We start from the raw sequence: 18,115 nt of genomic DNA on the forward strand, positions 1-18,115 counted from the left end.
TCCACACAGAAGTCACTAGTTTAGCCCCATGATCTATGCTACAAGTGTGAGCACTACCTACCTGAAGAATACTAGAATGACTGATCAAAGGCTCGAGGAAACATACAGCCTAATGGAGCCATAAAACAGTGTAAATGGATAACCAGTTCAAGCTGCCTGGAGATTTCATTTCACAGCAAAGATAATGCATTTATAGTTTGTAATAAAATTTAAGGAGATTATATCCCTGGCAGTTGCTGCAGAATATCATTTCCCAACTCGTATACATACCTTATTGTGAGGTCTACAATGTTAAGTTTAAAACTAAAATGTTAACAAAATACTGCAAATTGAGCGACTAAACAAAGAGATGTATTGCTCCACAGCACTGAAGTGAGAAACTTATGACCATAGTATTGGAGCACCCTCCCCCTTGGGAAGGTGAAAGGGAAAGATCTATTTCTTGCCTTTCATTGCCAGTCTTCGGTTTTCCTTGACTTGTGGATATGTGGATCATATTGATATCTGCCTCCTTGTTTTTGTGTTTGCGTGTTTCTTGTGTTCACGTGTATGTGTCTGTCTACATTTAAATTTCCCTCTATCCAAAGACACTTGTCACGTTCAATTGGAGCTACCCTGCTCCATCCAGTATGGTGTCATCTGAACTATTTACATGACTATTTCCACACAAGGCTCTATTCTGAGGTACATGGGTTTAGGACTTACACGTACTAATTTGGGGACCTAGAAGCATAATTGGACTCATAAAAATATACTAAAATAATAGTAAAATAAAATATAAAATTTCTAAACTTAAAACTGTCTCTCTATTTCTGAGATCCCATTTGTCATTTGAATTTCCAGTTTCTTTTAGTGTCTGAATCTTGTATTTCCTTATGATATATTTTTTCATTGTTGTACCACTAGTGGGAGGCATTGCTGTCTTTTCTTCTGTGAATTCTGTTCTAGAGTATCTTCTGTCTTCATCCATTAGTCCTTATTTCTGGTGTTGATAGACTTATTTCTCATCAAGGCTTAACCGGTAATTCACTGCAAGATCTTGGGGAAGTCACTAACTGGTCCGAGTGCTTGCCTACATAAATCTCTTATTGGCCATGCTCTTCCTCTCTCCTTTCCGTGCCTATAGCTCATTGTCCAGTGCTATAGGTCAAGAAAGATTCCTTGGTTGCTACAAAAGAAAAAAGAAGTATAGTCTCCCTTAAGGAAATATAATATAGGGAGAAGGAGAAATTTGTATCTAGACATTGAGAACCAAAAATGTTGTCTGAAGCTCTAAGCTCTGGGAATTTATTAACAGAAGAAGAGAGTATGAAGTAGCTGGAGAGAAAAGTTTCAATTTGTAATTTAAAGAATATTCAGCTGGGCGCCAGTGGCTCACACCTGCAATCCTAGCTACTCAGGAGGCTGAGGTCTGAGGATGACGGTTCAAAGCCATCCCAGGGAAGGAAAGTCCATGAGACTCTTTTTTTGGGGGGGGGTCTAGTCGTGGGACCTGGGCACTGTCCCTCAGCTCTTCAGCTCAAGGCTAGCACTCTACCACTTGAGCCACAGCACCACTTCCAGCTTTTTTCTTTTTGCTTATGTGGTGCTGAGGAATCGAACCCAGGGCCTCATACATGCAAGGCAAGCGCTCTACCACTGAGCCACCTTCCCAGCCCCTCTATGGGACTCATCTCCAATTAACCACCAGAAAACCAGAAGTGGCACTGTGGCTCAAAGTGGTAGAGTGCTAGCCTTGAGCTGAAGAGCTCAGGGACAGCGCCCAGGCCCACAGGCCCACAGTTCAAGCCCCATGACTGACAAAAAAAAAAAAAAAAAGAACCTTCAGAATTAAGCTGAGAGTTATATGAGAGAGGGTGTTTATACAACAAGGGTATGAACATATAAAATATTCTGGGGAGCAGAGAATATATTGGGTTGTGTTGGGAAAGCCATTTGAAAGCAAAATTGCACATTTGAACTATGTTTAATACACAAAGAGTCAAAGTTATGAGTGTAATATTATTTTACACTAGATCGCAGAGACAAAGGAAACCTGGGTTGTTTTCTAAGCAGATAAGACTGCATTCCATCCTTAATGATGAAGGCTGTGGATTAATGGGTAATCTTATTTCTGTATGTTTGGAGGTAGTTCACCTTTTTGGCTTCTGGCAAAGGATATCAAACAAAGATTCTTTGGGGCTCTACCTCTAACTTCTTATTTAAAACCCCCCTGTAAGGACATTTGAAGACAAGACAAAAACCTACCTTCATAAAGCTCAGATAAGAGATGTATTCTTATTCCCATTTTAACAGTTCTTAACTATAAAATTCCTCCTACAATTCATATACACACTCAACAAGTGTATGCGCTCCCTGCTTCAAGACATCATAGGTTGAAAACTACTAATTACCAGACTTGGAGCTGTAGGTTTGATTACTGGGAAAAAAGTGACCTAAAATTCATCAGAATAACACCTTTAGTAGATGTGAAATAAATGTGAATAATATCCTATCAGATAGGAAATATATGTGGAAAAAATATACACCAAGGTCAGAAGCCAAAAGATAATTTTAAACTTCTTCTTCAGGGGCTGGGAAGGTGGCTCAGTGGTAGAGTGCTTGCCTTGCATGCATGAGGCCCTGGGCCTCAGCACCACATAAGCAAAAAGAAAAAAGCCGGAAGTGGCACTGTGGCTCAAGTGGTAGAGTGCTAGCCTTGAGCTGAAGAGCTGAAGAGCTGAGGGGCAGCGGCCCATGACTGGACCCAGAAAATAAAAAATAAATAAATAAATAAATTTCTTCTTCAATCCCAAGTGGTTCATTTATTGATTTGTTATCGATAAGTTGGGTATAAATACTTAATTTTTAAACAAATTTACAAATTATTAAATTTAAAGCTGAAATACTTAAACAAATTTTTAAATAAAATAAAATCAAAATGGGCTTTGGGGTGATCTCTCCTTCATCCTAACTCAGGGTACTTGAGTACTACTTCCTCCTGAGAGAATGTCCTTCTGTAAGCTTTCCTCTTTCTCCTGTAGCAGAAGGCACTGGTGCAGTGAACACTACAAACCAAGATTTGACAGTATCCTGACCACTTCACAAGGTGAAATAGGTATTGGGGTTCTGTACCAGGTGCTTCTTATTGTCTCCTCTTCTTCTAGAGAAGAATGGAAGAGATCTTTTGCAAGAGGCCTATCTCATGGGAAGTTGACACATCTGGAAAGGGCTGACATTTCCTAAGAGTTAGGCAATATTACATAACTACGTGGTGGATACACTGTATTTTCATTAGTAGTCCAAAAAGACAGTTAATTAAGTATGACTACATGCAAGAAGGCACACTACCTATGCAGAGAAGGCTGGAAAAACCCTGGATGGAACATCTGATATGTGACAATAAATAGGATTCAGGTACAATACTGTCAAAGCCCCTGCCCCCTTCTACTTCTGTGGGTTTCTTTTCTCAACAACGTTGTCTTCCAAAAAGAAGTTGCTTTAACAAGGAGAAACCTAAATATAAAGCAGCTGACATGTTTTCCAGAAAACCTATTGACCATAATTCTATTTGTTGATTCAAGACTTCCTAGTAGAATGTAAAAAATAATCCAGATTCTCCAATTTAGCTTGACTCACAATTGATTAATTTTCATGTCATTTCATTAAAAATAGAAAACCTAAAATGCTAATACAATAGTATAACTATAAAGTTAACACAAAAAGGTTTCTGTAGTATGTGGCTCATTTCGGGGACTAGATTCAGATAGCGCACAAATTGTGATCTTAGACTTGAACCATGTGTTCCTCTTCTGAGAACTCAGTTATCTAGTATCCTTGTGTTCTCTATGTGCAGAGATTACAGAGTGCAAAATGAGTGGTATGAACTGTGGGGTACACTTCACAGTTGCCCAAATCCCAGCCTTAATCTGATCCATGCTACTTTATTCTTGGATTCCTTGATCAGGCATAGATTCCAGTAATGCTGGCTTTAAGTAACTGCAGTTCATCCCCAGCTCATTCCTTTGAAGTTATAGAATCTTGATGGACTAGAAAAGATCCCACAAGAAAAGACACACAAGGAAGAGAACATATGAACATGGCCTGTTGCTTCTCTCCTCCCTCCCTCCCTCTCTCTCCACCCTTCTTCCTTTCTTAAAGTAGTATGAAATCTAGGCATGGTGATCTCCATTTGAGCTTTTTTTCTACACTCCAATGCTTTTTTGTTCTGGTACTTTGGAATCGTTTTGCATCATACCCAGCTTCTTCCCCTGAGACAAAGTCTTAAGTACTTTTCTGCCTACATTGATTTGGAACCACAGTCCTTATATAATATCAGCCACCATGCCTAGCTGTTGGTTGAGTAGGGGTCTCGTGAAATTTTCTGCTTCAGCTGGCCTCAACAACAATCTTCCTAATGCAAGTTAACTAAGAATACAGGAAAGAGCCATTAGCACCCAACTGGCATGTTAGTATTTTCATATGGCAAAATGCACTAAGATTTGACATCCCCATATATGTTCTTTTCTAACCTTACTTCACAAAACAAAGTTGCCTAGATCTTGGATGTAAGGAATCTACTAACCTCCTTTGTCTGGTGTCTTTGTGATACACACCAGACAGGGAAGCTTCTGGACTTGTCAGTACTCTGGAATGCCAGCATACCTTATCAATTGAATGTGTGTGTTTCAGCAACCATGGTCCACAAAACTGTCTCCATTCCTTCACCTTTAGGCCATCCCTCTTTCTGTCCTAGCAGAGACTTGCCTTTCTGTGCAACACTGTACTACATTAGCTATCCACATGCATCCGTGTTGCCACTTATAAAAGGTGACAGTCTAGAAAGGGCTCCCTCAGTCAGCTCAGGTCCCTTACTTCAGAGAGAAGGACATGGTGACCACTAGAGACCTGGAGGCTGGTTATTGGTAGAAAAAGAATTAGATTTCTTGACTGCACTGACAGTTACTTATTCCACAGTTGAGTAAGGGCTTTGAATTTTTTACTCAGGTGTTCTATATACGACTTTTTCTTGAAGCCGGGAGCCAGTGGCTCACACCTGTAATCCTAGCTACTCAAGAGACAGATCTGAGGATCATGGTTCAAAGCCAGCCTGGGCAGGAAAGTCTGTGAAACTCTTATCTCCAATAAACCACCAGAAAACCGGAAGTGGCGCTGTGGCTCAAGTAGTAGAGTGCTAGCCTTGAGCTGAAGAGCTGAGGGACAGCCCTCAGGCCCAGAGTTCAAGTCCGACGAACGATCAAAAAAAAAAAAAAAAAAAAAGACTTCTCCTTGTTTTACTTCTCATCTCCTTTAACAGAGGGGATGGCATGGCGGTCATACTATGTGGTAATGACTTCCGCTCTTTGAAATCACATCACCACTTTGGTGGCCTTGCAGTCACACATCTTGAGAGTCAGCCCCTTCATCCTCTCAGAAAAAAAAATCACACACTTCAGACTACTTCTGGTTCACTTTTCTACTGGAGAATTAGATACTCAGAGACAGCTATCTCATAAAAGCATTTCTATGTCAGGCAGGTTCTTCTGCATTATGTAATGGTTAAAGTGACATTTAAGAACAAAAACAAGAATCTGAGTTTTCAACCACCAAGGCATATGCATTCTTTTATTTTCTGCTATGGCAAAAAAGATAAACAAGTACATTTTCATGTTCACTGAATAACAAATAGTAGCAATAGCTCTGTAAGGCAAATCAAACAACTATGTTTCATATTCTGAGCACCTTGGAAACATATTCTGAGTGACTTACGAACAGTCATTCTTGCTTCTGAATACAATGATGTCCCAAATGAACTTATTGCCCAAAGTATTTTCAAAGGTAAAAAGAAAACATTTGAATTCAAATACTTGAACTAAATTGCAAATACAAACAGTACATATCAACCTCAGCCAGTTGCTCTCCAAGCAAAAGGTCAAGCAATAAAACCATGAGCAAGGAAATAAGGTTGAACTAGAACTCCTGAACGACCATCACAATCACACCTCTTCTTCTGATTCTTGTTCTCGCTCAGTATTTTTCAGGAGCCCAACTTCTGATGGGCAGAGTCTCCTAAGTCTCCATTTAACTAACCTTGGGAAAAAGAAAAACATCTCTGGTTACATATATCTAAAGGGGGGGAAAAAAAAAAACAAAAAAAGAGAGCAATGTATACCTATAATGCAACCAGTTCCAGATTATTTCAGTAAATGAGGGAAGCGACGCAAACAGGAAAATCATTTCTATTTGACCTTGAGGATAACCAGAACATTTTCTAGACTAAAGCAAAGTTTAAGTAAACAGATCATGGGTGGCTTTCAAATGAATCACATGATTAATGGGGCTTCAGAAGAAAAATTCTGTCATTTCTATGGGCTGCGGCAAGCCCAGATAAAACTGGGTAACAATGGAGCTTCTCCGCCAAAACCACACCTCCTGTGAGTTGCAAACGACCTTCCCCATCTTTTCCTATAAAGGCAGTGCATGAAGCCATCCCTTCCTAGGGCTGGCTACCCAGCCAGACCCCTGTGTCCTACGTGGGGTAGATTTTAGCCCCTTATTTGCCTCTTCAGAGAGACTCTCTCATGCAGTACACAGGCTGTTCACCTGTATGTGGTGGCCCTGTCCACATTGAATTAAAAGTTCAGAGAAGAAACTGTGACTGTGTTCACAGTCTAAGAGAAACTCAGATGAAGGTTTGGGGTGTGTAATGAGGACATTTTTTTTTTGATGCTGGAAGATCTGAAGTTTCTTAATGATGAAGGGCTCAGCAAATTGCCCACTTCTCATGTATGGGGAAAAGAATATTAGTAAAAACAGTATACAGCTTTTCTCCTCGGTCATCATGAGGACATTGTACTGTGACCACCACAACAAAATATAAACTTTCAGAAATATATGGGAATATGGAAACAAATCTGACAAACCAACTCATCAAAAAAATCACTGTGACTTTATGAGACATTTCTCTAGTCTACCTGTATCTTGATCTTTACCTTCTGATTGCCTTCTTCTGGCAAAGTTCTGGCCTGTCACGATCAATCAATATAGCATGCTTTTACTTATGCTGTATATCTATAATAGCTCCATAAGAATAAGGATTTCAGCTTGCTTGTTGCCCTAACCAAGCCAGAGACTGGGTCAAAACACAGCAGAGGTATGCACACACTTGACAAAATGAGTCTGCCAGGCTTTCACATCACTCAGTCACAGAAGCTAATTAATCCTCATGCATTGAAAACTCAGCATTAACTTGTCCAAATGACCAGCTGTAACCGAGTAGCATCAGTAACACCTGTTGACTCACCGCTGAGAAAAGCTCCTCAAAACCATTTGCCAAATTAGTTTGTTGGGTGGTTTGTTTTATGATTTATGCTACTCCCAATATCCTCAGCCTTCCAAGATAACTGTCTTTATGAACGGCTCATACCCTGAGACAAGTCACAGCCTGGTAGTATTTATGTCATTTCTTAACATGATTGTCCCATTTTTTCCCTCCACATAACACAACTTCAGTACATGTGCAATGAAATTCACTGATTGCATTCCTGCAGACTTGGGGGAAAATCAAATGAATCACAGGTGCTTATTGCAAATTAATTGTTAACACAGATCTTATTGGCTCCCTATTCCTTCTCTCTGTGTTGTATCTGCTGCCACCCTGCTGAGGCACATTCAGACACTTTTACCAGTTCTATCTGCCACCAGATTTTCTTAGTTTTATACATGCAATAATGGGTCCCTGGCACAGATCGAGGGCTGTTAAATTTTTAAAAGTGCAAATAATTGCTAGTTACTAGAAGAGTTCAAATGCAAAGTATATCTGTGCTTTTACTCTAATGTGTTCTCTTCATCTATCTGAAGAAGAGAGGAACTGGCATGATGAGCCCCCTTTAGGAAATTGCCAGAAGCCTAGAATTTCAACTTCTCCATTGTGCTCTTTTTAGTGGCCCAAATGAATCACTTCTTTAAAACCCATCTGGATTGTGTACTATCCCCTAACCATAGGAAGGGACTACTGAAATGGTCCTTGCAACACATGAGTTTAGATGTGGTACAGTAAGATGTCATGACATTTTTAATGACTAGGACCCACCTATGAATTGTTATCATTAAGAGAGAGGGCATTGACTAGGCTTAAGAAATATTTGAACCATTATTACAGAAATCAACCTCCCCTTTCAGGGATATGGGGAGCAGTAGTTTCATAACCTAGTTGTGTTTGCTTGGTGATTTTTGTGCTATGTCAAACAAGTTTTGATACAAAGTTCTGGTAATTTGTCAAATTTGATCATTTGAGTGGTGAAAAAAACCACTCTATGGTCCAACCCTGACCAGTAGATTCCAAGACTCCTTTGTTTGAAATTGAAGACTGACTTAGTGAGCTGAGCTGTGTGTAATCATACTACAAAGGAATATTTTAATGATACTTTAAGACATTACCTACATTTATAGCATAAACTGGTCAGAAAAACAGAACTCTTCACTCTAACGGTTCCAGAGCAAAAGGCATACAAAATAGGATTCTCAAACAAATATGGCCTATATTTCAGGAGACTTAAAACATAGACTTCTTGAAGCATAGAAAAGTATTTATTGAGCACCTATGATATTGGTGTGCCAGAAGATGTGGGGGCATAAAAATAGTATTTTTTAACAAGGGAACAGAATCTAGCTATCACATAAAACTCACACATGTGTTAGTTGCAACTGTTAATCACAGTTTTCCAAATGATTGGTAGAGAACAAAACACCCTCAAAATTTAGAAAGAAAAAAAAAAAAACCTCTAAGAAACTACAGACATTTTCAAAGAGGAGATTGACATTAAATGTGGCAGGTAATGTCAATGTGGCAGGTAAAAGAAACTTCCTGGTCAAAGAGATAAAAATGACAGGTTGTAGGGCTTACAAAGAAGTTGAAAAATAAGGCATCTCTGGATTCTAGAGAACTCTAAGTGGGCAAGAGGCTCATTAGGCATCTGAAGGGTTTTGAAATAGGAAGAGACAGTAGTCTTCTTTTGGCTCTCGAGGGAAGCTGTAACGAAGTAGAGCATGTCTTTGAATTCTGGCATTGTTCCTGGAGACTGTCCAGCCCCTAAGGAGACGAGGCCCAGATTTCAGCCTGGAACAACAGTGGAAGAAGTCAAGTTTCACTCAGGGGCATAGCCAGTCTTAAGGAACTCATACACATGCTTTCCAAGAATGCAATAGGACTATTAGAAATCGGGCAATTAGAAGGTAGAATTTCTCAGCACTCACCAGGACATAACCCTGGAAGGAAACAATTGTATATCAAAGTGGGCTCACCCAAAGCCTAACAGAGACATCTGGGAGGTAGATAAGGGAACAGTTCTTGTTGTTCAGAGCCCCATTTGCAGAGTTGCTTCCACATTAAGGTGTAGATAAGCACAAAACAGGAGGTACAATGTAGGGTCCGTGTTTACACAGTGGAAAGCTTCTTCCAGAAGAACCCCTATAAGGCCTAGGAACAACTGCAGCATATTAGGAATCTAGATAAATAGTGCCAATTACAATAGCTACTATATAGATTAATATCCAAATAAACTAAAAGTAATGTGATACTCAGTTACCAGTGACTACTCTGTTGAACATGGGCTATAGCAGGTATAGACATTTCAATCAGAGCTGCTGTTGTGGTGCTGGAGCATTCATGCCCAGAAATTAGGATACGCCAAGTTCATTGCTGTTTGGCACTAATTTCCTAAAGAACCACAATCACCTTTTTTTATTCCTACTCATCTTTCAAGATCTGGCATCACTTTAGATTATAGGGACCCTACCCTGGCCTACTCCAGTGCTTCTTTCTCCTTTCTTCTACATTTGTAGCACTACAGTTTAATGATCTAGCTCTCTAATTTAGTCATAAATATATGACCTAAATATATGACCAAAGGGGCAGAGAAGGAAGAGGAGGAGGATAACAAAAACAACACAACAGTAACATTTTTCTTGTGCTCTTCTTATATCTTAAGCGGGTTTTAAGGATCTGATCTCATTTTGGTCCAATTATCATCCCCATTTTCAATGAATGAACAGCGAAACTGAGACATTGTATTTAAGTAATTGGGTTGAAGTCATAGAAATAATAAACAACAAAGCTAGCGATGCATATTGTCATCAATCTGTTATATTGTTCCTCACATGTTCATGGAATGTTGTAACATGATTCTTATAAAAGAAATATGCCATTCAACTGTTGGAATTATTAGAGCCAATGTCAAATTAACCAGGCACTAAAATGTACTGGATTGATCAAAATCTGGCTCCCAGATGAAGAAGTGATAAGGTTGAAACATGTGTTTGTGTGAAGATATAGAGGCACAAGATAGTGTATTACAAGATGATGCGTGGGCCAGAGACACTGTTGAGCTACTCTGACTCTAAACCATCACATATTCTTTGTACTGGCAATTTCTGTGTCTGCAGGCAGGTTTTTGCTACGCTACTCCTTTTTTTATTTATTGAAAATACTGTACAGAGGGGTTACAATTACATGAGCAAGATAATAAGTACATTCCTTATCAAGCATTGTACCCTCCTCCTTTGTTTACCCTTCCCATCCCATCCTCCCCCCGTCCCTCCACCTAACCTTTCCTCCCCCCCCACCAAAGTTGTAAAGTTTGTTTCGACATAAGGACTTGTATATCTCATTGTTGCAATGGGTCCACCTGTATCCCTAGTTAAACCATTTGTTTTTCCCTTCCCCTCCACAAATTATACCAACATCAAATACAGTGAAAACAGGGCTTATACCGTGGGGGAGGGACATACAAAGCAACAAAGAAATCATCTTATAAATAAGTTAGAAACAATTGCATGAAAGAAAAAAACATTTGAATACATATCTTAGGATTCATTTCCCTAACATCAACTTATCTGACCTTTTCTGCTTGACTCCAACATATACTAGTTATTGCAAATAAGGGAAACCATGGGACCTATGTTTCTTTGGGCCTGGCTTACTTCACTTAATATAATTTTTTCCAAACCTTTCCATTTCCTAACAAATGGGGAAATGTCATTCTTTCTGATGGAGGCATAGAATTCCATTGTGTATATATACCATATTTTCTTGATCCATTCATCTACTGAGGGGCATCTGGATTGGTTCCATATCTTAGCTATAGTAAATAGTGCTGCAATAAACATAGTTGTGCTGGTAGCTTTAGTATGGTCTTATTTCTGACCATTTGGGTAAATGCCCAAAAGTGGGATTGCTGGGTTATAGGGGAGCTCTATGTGCGCTACTCCTTCTTATAGGAAGTTAAGGAATAAAATTTCCTTTTAAGTTTTAAGCTGACCACACACACACACGCACACACACATGCAAGAGAATGGAAATTTTTTGAACCAAAAAAAAATCATTAACTTACCAGGTAACAAAAACACAACTCACTCCAATGATCATATAGGTAAATGCATAATGCCAACAAAGGCATATGCTGAGAAACATACGGTTGTTATGATCATTCAGATCCCACTTAGGACTTCCATTTGGGGGATACAGAACAAAAGCAACCTGTGATTTAAAATGAACAAAAAGCATATATTAAAATAACCAATCATATTCCCCAAGATGGTACATTTCAAAATGTTTGGTAATGATGAAGACTCCATTATCTCATATTCTCAGGAAACGCAATAGGTTTTTCTCTCTGTTAAATTAATAAAGACAGTATCTACCAAACTTTAAATATATATTATATATACTTATTGATCCTGAGGCTTGAACTCAGGATCTGACTCTGAGCTTTTTTGGATGGGTTCCCTCTAGTTGTACACCAAATACCATTTGCCCTCCCTGATACATATAAACTTCACAGTTATCCTTAAACTTCACAACTTCAAGGAGATGTTGTTATCCCTCAGGTCACAGTGGTAAAGACTGGAATTCAGAGCCTTCAGTAACTTCTTCCTCAGTATTCAAAACAGCTGAATGACTAAGACAGGATTCTCTGGCTCTAAAATTTTTGTTTTTTCTTCTAACTATGCTGTCTTTCCCCACAGATTCTTTCCATGTGGGAAACTATGAGAGAAGGTCAGTTTGAGTCACCTCAGTCATTCTGATAAGGTTTAGACAATGAACTAAGATGAAACTTGATCCCATAAAGACACAGTAAAGTAACCTCTTAAAACACAGATTTCAGCAGACAAGATGATGTGTATCAGGGTCCCAGTTACTCAGGAGGCTGAGGTAGGAAAATCACTTGATCCTATAACCTCAAGGTCATCTTGGAAAATATATTGAGACCTCACCTCAAAAATAGAAAACAAATGAAAAAACTGAACATCAACATACAGTTTAGAAACTGGCAGTCTCCGAGCCCACGCCTACTTCATAGTTACATGTTGACTCACCTGCACACTTTAAAAAATATAATTTGAAGTTGTCAACACTTAAAAAATTAGAGAACATTACTCAAAAGTCTACAGTCTAAGCTTTTTAGTAAGAATAGAAATTTCTGGCCATATTAGACCCGGATGACCAATAGGAAAACATGGATTGAAACATATATTCTCCATCACTTTGACACTAAGATGATCTGTCTGACCAAGTGAACAGAGGTAGACCAACATTTCTATTTATGGCTGACCCTGTTTGTCTTGTTTATTGAGGAAATGTAGTCCCAGCATTTTCCAATCATATTTGCTAATGTCCTTCTTTCTATCCCAGGAATCAACATGCATTTGCTGTGTACTTTATAGAGACAGGAAACTTTAAAAAGTACCTGATACTGATCCTCCATCCTAAATTAGTCAACTGTCCATTACTGTGATGAAATTAACTGAGAAAAACAACTTAAAATGTCTATTCAGGCTCACAGGTTTAAAGGCATCAGTCCCTGGTCATTTGACTCTGTTGTGTCTGGGGCTGCCGTAAAGCAGAACATCATAAAAGGAATATGAGGTACGTGATGGCTGCTCCTTTTGTGGTTGCCAGGGGAGAGAGAAAGAGGACGAGGGAGAAAGAAAGGGACCAGAGACAGGCTCTGAGGTCACTTCCTCATCCACTCCAGTCTCTCCTCCTTCAGTCAGTGGGAAGTCCCTGAGGTTATCATAACCCCTAGAGCCATGCCTTCCCCTATTTAATCTCTGTCATTAGTTCCCTCTCTGCACATCTACATCTGGTGCAGGCTGGTGCTTTGGTTTTAATAACTCTCCCCTGCCTGAACCACATGGAGGTTTCCTTTCCACAACCCTTATAGTTCTTCAATGTTGTTCCAAGCTACTAGTGCTAGGGAAGCTGGCAAAACTTTTTAAAGGGACAAGAACAGAGGGAAGGAACTGAGGTACCTGGAGACACACCTTTGAGAAAAATACTAAGATTTTGGCCCCTCCTGTCTCTGCTTCTAGGCCAACATGAGAATCATTTTCTTGGCATGCTTCTGCCGTGCAGTTCTGCATCACCACAGGCCCACCGCAACAGGACCAAGTACTCACAGACAGAAATCGCTCACCTCCTTACCCCTAAATAAGCATTGGCAGCTTTGGTTTATGCATGATATTTTGTTAGACAGGGAAAAGCTTACCAACACAGACCTGCCGCCAGATTCTCCGTTTTAGGTCCCACCAATGCTTCTCTAGTGTCATCAACATAATCCACCCAACCTTGCTTGAAAAATGGTATGTTCTAGTTCCCAAATAGAGGGCAAACAGATGTGACCATCTTATTGGATGGTGCCAGTATTAGCCCCCAGTAAAATACCATCTTTGTACCTGTAAACAAACTCTAATCCAATCCAATGTCTCAGCCTCCTAAGAATGAAGGATGACAATTCAGGAACAAGGGATTGGGGATGTGGCTCAAGTGGTGCTTGTCTAGCAAGTGACAGACCCTGAGTTCACACACACACACACACACACACACACACACACACACACACACACACACACACACACACACACACACACACACAAACTAGGAACACAAAGCAAACCAGAAGGATATCAAGGCACAGATTCTTTTCTGGGCTCTTAAGAAGGAATCAACATCAGTGTCTGGCTCTATCTCCCTTTGAGAACACCCACACTCTGTTAGAGTATGCCACTGCCCTTCTGTTTGTCTGCTTATCTGCTTTTTGTCTGTCCACTTGTTAACTTACTCACTAAAGCTCTGCCAAGTTTTCTTACCATCAAAAAATAAATAAATAAAGGATTCAATCTCATAAATACCTTGCTTTTGTGTATTTTATATTTGGTCTCCAGGGAAAGAATACATTTCTGTTAACTTTCCAGCTTGAGGGAATTTGTTATTTCAGGCTTAAGAAACTAACATAGCAAGTATGACTAAAATAACAGAAGAGTATCACTTGCCCTGATGAACCTCAAGCCTGGATACATTAGTGACACTCATCTACGCTTCAAATCCTAACGACTTCACTTGTCCCTGGAAGCTTCCTTGCCCTCTTCCTCTAGAATTAGCCACCCTCTCCTCAGGGCAAAGTAAATTTTCAAGTAATGACATCTATTTTTCTCAATATTCCTGTGAGATATTTCCATTTATGTGGTGATTCATATGACTAATGAGGTAAAGTTAAAATGCTAATACTGAGGCTATTCGGTACATGCCATATTCATAAGTGCTTTTTGAAGCTTCCAAAATAAATTCGCTAAAGTAACCTCCATCGGTCATCTTCAATTCTCCCAAGCTTTTTTTTTTTTTTTTTTTTTGGTTGGTTGTGGGGCTTGAACTCTAGGCCTGGGCACTGCCCCTCAGCTTTTCAGCTCAAGGCAAGTGTGCTACCACTTGAGTCACAGTGCTACTTCTGGCTGTTTCTGATTATATGGTGCTGAGGAATTGAACCCATGGCCTCATGCATGCAAGGCAAGCACTCTACTGCTGAGCCATGTTCCCAGCCCTTTTTACTGTTTTTCACTGGAAAAAGAAAAACTGTGATTGCTTCCTGCTGTCTCATTGGAACCCACAGTATTGAAAGATAAATATTGAGTGAGGATGACTGTAAAGCCTATGAATAGTCAGTTGTAGAGACCACACTTAAGCCCACAGAAACATCCCATAGTCATCTTAACCACAAAACCATAAAGGAAGCTGAAGTCTCATACTAAGGGCCAGAAACTGTCACAAGTCACTCGATCATTATTTCAATACAAAGATAATATAAAAATCTGCCACTGTGCCTTTATGAACTATTCCTAATTTGCTTTTTAACATAAAATTACAAGAAAAAAGACCTATAAAATAATATTTTCTTGTGATAGCTTGTATGTCACCCATATCTGTTTCAATTAGTCTGAGCTTCATTAGTATCACATTTCCATAACAAATAATGATACGATCTATGTATAGTTTACAACCTGAGTTTCATATTATCTTATTATCTATCTAACCATGTATTGCAACACTATAAGCCCAAACAAGTGTTTGATCTATCATTTCACGCCACTGCTACTTTTTTCTTTCATTTTCAAATAAAACTTCATTTTTCTTAAAGGTAAGAAAGGTTTCATTTTCATTTGGGCTGAAGAGATATCCGTCAGAGGAAAAATACCTGGGCTAGGGAGGTAGGTAGAGAATAACAAGAAGCCAAGACAGCAGGAACAGTTTCCTTCTTCCCCGACTGTCTCTGTCTCCTTTGTAAAGGAGAATGAGAAAAGGCTCAGACAAAATACAAGTTAGTTTTTGAAATATTCTCCTACACAGAAACAGAAGAAAAGCCTGACTCAAGGAACAAGGGGACATTGATGTACTTTCTTTTTCTTTTCTAAATTATGGATAAGTTATTGAAGAAAAGTTTTGTGTCTTTGACTTTGTGAAAGGGTCTTCCTGTGTAGTCCAAGCTGACCTTTAATTCACAATCCTCCAGCCTCAGCCTCCAAAGTGCTGGTATTACAGGCTTATACTACTATACCCCATAAGAAAACATTATTAAATGTAATAAGGCTCAGGGGGAAAAAAATCCAAAGATGTTTTTATAAGTTTGGAGGGCAATTCTCCATCTGTGTACATATTACACAATCATTTAAATTTCAATTATTAAAAAATGGTCTGAGCTGGGTGGCAATGGCTCATCCCTTTATACAGAAATTCTTCACTTAGCATGGGAGTTACATTCCAGAGACCCCTATGATAGGTGAATATATATAAAGTTGCAGCATTATCTTTATTTTCTTATTTATATATAGTGTAAGGCTCTTCCCACTCTCCTATAGACCTTTCCCACTCTCTTATTAACCTTAATTAACATTTTAATATTTGATATTATTATTGTTTAGGCAAAAAATCATTAAAATGGTAAATATTATATAAATACCTTATACCTATATTGCAAAATCCCATGACAGAGCAAAAACTCTGTGATATAGAATTAGATATATATTTTGTTTTTTAAAATCTGAAATACAGTGAAGCCTCAATAAGTGAACCACTGTATAGTGAGGAAAGACTATAATCTGAGCTACTCAGGAAGCTGATTGTGGTTCAAAGCCTGGCCAGGCAGGAAAGTCTGTGAAATTCTCATCCTCAATTAACTACCAGAAAAAGCTCAGGGACAGCACCCAGGCCCTGAGTTCAAGTCCCATGACTGACAAAAATATAAAAATTAAATTAAATTGAAAACAGCCTCTTTCAGTTACATGTCCTACACATGGCTCCAGGAGGCAGTGTGTCATTAATAGATCTGCACATAATTGATGCACTATTATTGGTCAAGTAAAGAGAAACGGTGAAAGAAAAAGCAAGGTTTAAAAAAAGTCACTTCATGGGCTGGCTCAGTGGTAGAGCGCTTGCCTGGCATGCATGAGGCCTGGGTTTGATTCCTCAGCACCACATAAGCAGAAAAAGCCTGAAGTGGCGCTGTGGCTTAAGTGGTAGAGCACTTGCCTTGAGCTGAAGAGCTGAGGGACAGTACCCAGGCCCAGAGTTCAAGCCCCACGACTGACAAAAAAAAAGTCACTTCAGACAGAATTGTGACCATAACTATAATCAATAAACCATGAAAACATAATAAATTCAAGTAGGTTTCTACATATTTGGATTTGGGTTTCAGATAAATGGAAAAACAGGCAGTTAACAGGGCTAAACTGTCATTTCCCATAAGCATGTTTGCATTGCTAGAGTATGTTCATTTTTCTTTGTCTCCAGACAGTATTTAGGCTGACTGCTAAGTCAAACAGGAAACTAATCTAGACATTTGAGGAGATGAAAAGCTTCCAGGTAATTAAAGATTTATGCCCAAAAATATTAAGCTCACAGAAATGCCTTAGAAAAGCTTTTGGGGAAATGAAAACACTATTTTTCCATTCTGAATTTGAGTTTTAGTCTTCTACCGATGGATATCCCATTTTCAGCACTACTTGTTAAAGAAGCTTTTTTGCAATGTATATGTTCTTGGCCACTTTCTCAAGAAACACGTGACAGTCTTGCTTGGGCTTATTCTGGATCTTATATTCTATCCTAGTTTTCTGTCTGTTTTTGTGCCAGTGTACCATTATGTTTTTGTTAGTATGGCTCTGCAGTATAATTTGAAGTCTGGTATTGTTGATGCCTTCAGCATTGTTTATTTTGCTCAAGAGTTCTTTGGCTAGCCAGGGTCTTTTGTGCTTCCACATGAATTTTAGGATTGTTTTTTCTATCTCTATAAAGAATGAACAGAGATGAGATTTTGACAGGGATTGACTAACTGTGTGGATTTCCTTTGGCAGTTACATCTATAAATGTATATGACATTATGATTTAACAGTTTCAGATGTTCATTGATTAGAATTAATAGCAACACATTAAGGGTAGAGAGTTAACATAAAAAATTGAAAGATTATAGGTGTTGTGGTTAACATGTTCAGTTTTAGAGTTTTTATCTATTACTGATTGTGCCTGGGAGAGTAACTTTTCTCTTTGGATTTTCCTACAGTAAATTAGAAATGATAGTACCTAATTTCTGACTTGGCGTAAGAACACAGCAAAATAAGGTATATATAAAAATCTAATATAATAGCCCAAAATGTTATTTCTCAATAAATAACAGTTTCTTCTCTTTCTTGATTTCCATGTGTTTCTAGAATCTACTACCCATCAGGTGATTAAGCTTCTTGAGGGTCAAGAATTGCTTCCAACTAAAGGCATAAATGAGATTTCCTACAGGGAAAGGGAAAAGGACAGTTA

At 38.9% G+C, this 18,115-nt stretch overlaps 1 protein-coding gene across 9 annotated transcripts in view; it reads right to left on the reverse strand.

Annotated features, from left to right (window-relative positions):
* Positions 1–5,575: 5,575 nt before the first annotated feature.
* Positions 5,576–18,115, reverse strand: part of Tmem45a (transmembrane protein 45A) — a 63,496-nt gene continuing 50,956 nt past the window's right edge. For all 9 annotated transcript variants that reach the window (XM_070028730.1, XM_070028732.1, XM_070028738.1 and 6 more), the window contains 2 exons: positions 11,370–11,515; positions 5,576–6,069 (listed from right to left, as the gene is read on the reverse strand). In XM_070028730.1, the coding sequence (XP_069884831.1) occupies positions 5,976–6,069; positions 11,370–11,515 (240 nt within the window). In that variant the 3' untranslated portion in view covers positions 5,576–5,975. The remainder of the gene's footprint in view (positions 6,070–11,369; positions 11,516–18,115) is intronic.

Source organism: Dipodomys merriami, unplaced genomic scaffold (genome assembly GCF_024711535.1).
Source record: "Dipodomys merriami isolate MVZ:Mamm:240054 unplaced genomic scaffold, mDipMer1.0.p SCAF_2, whole genome shotgun sequence".
In the NCBI taxonomy this organism is placed as follows: domain Eukaryota; kingdom Metazoa; phylum Chordata; class Mammalia; order Rodentia; family Heteromyidae; genus Dipodomys; species Dipodomys merriami.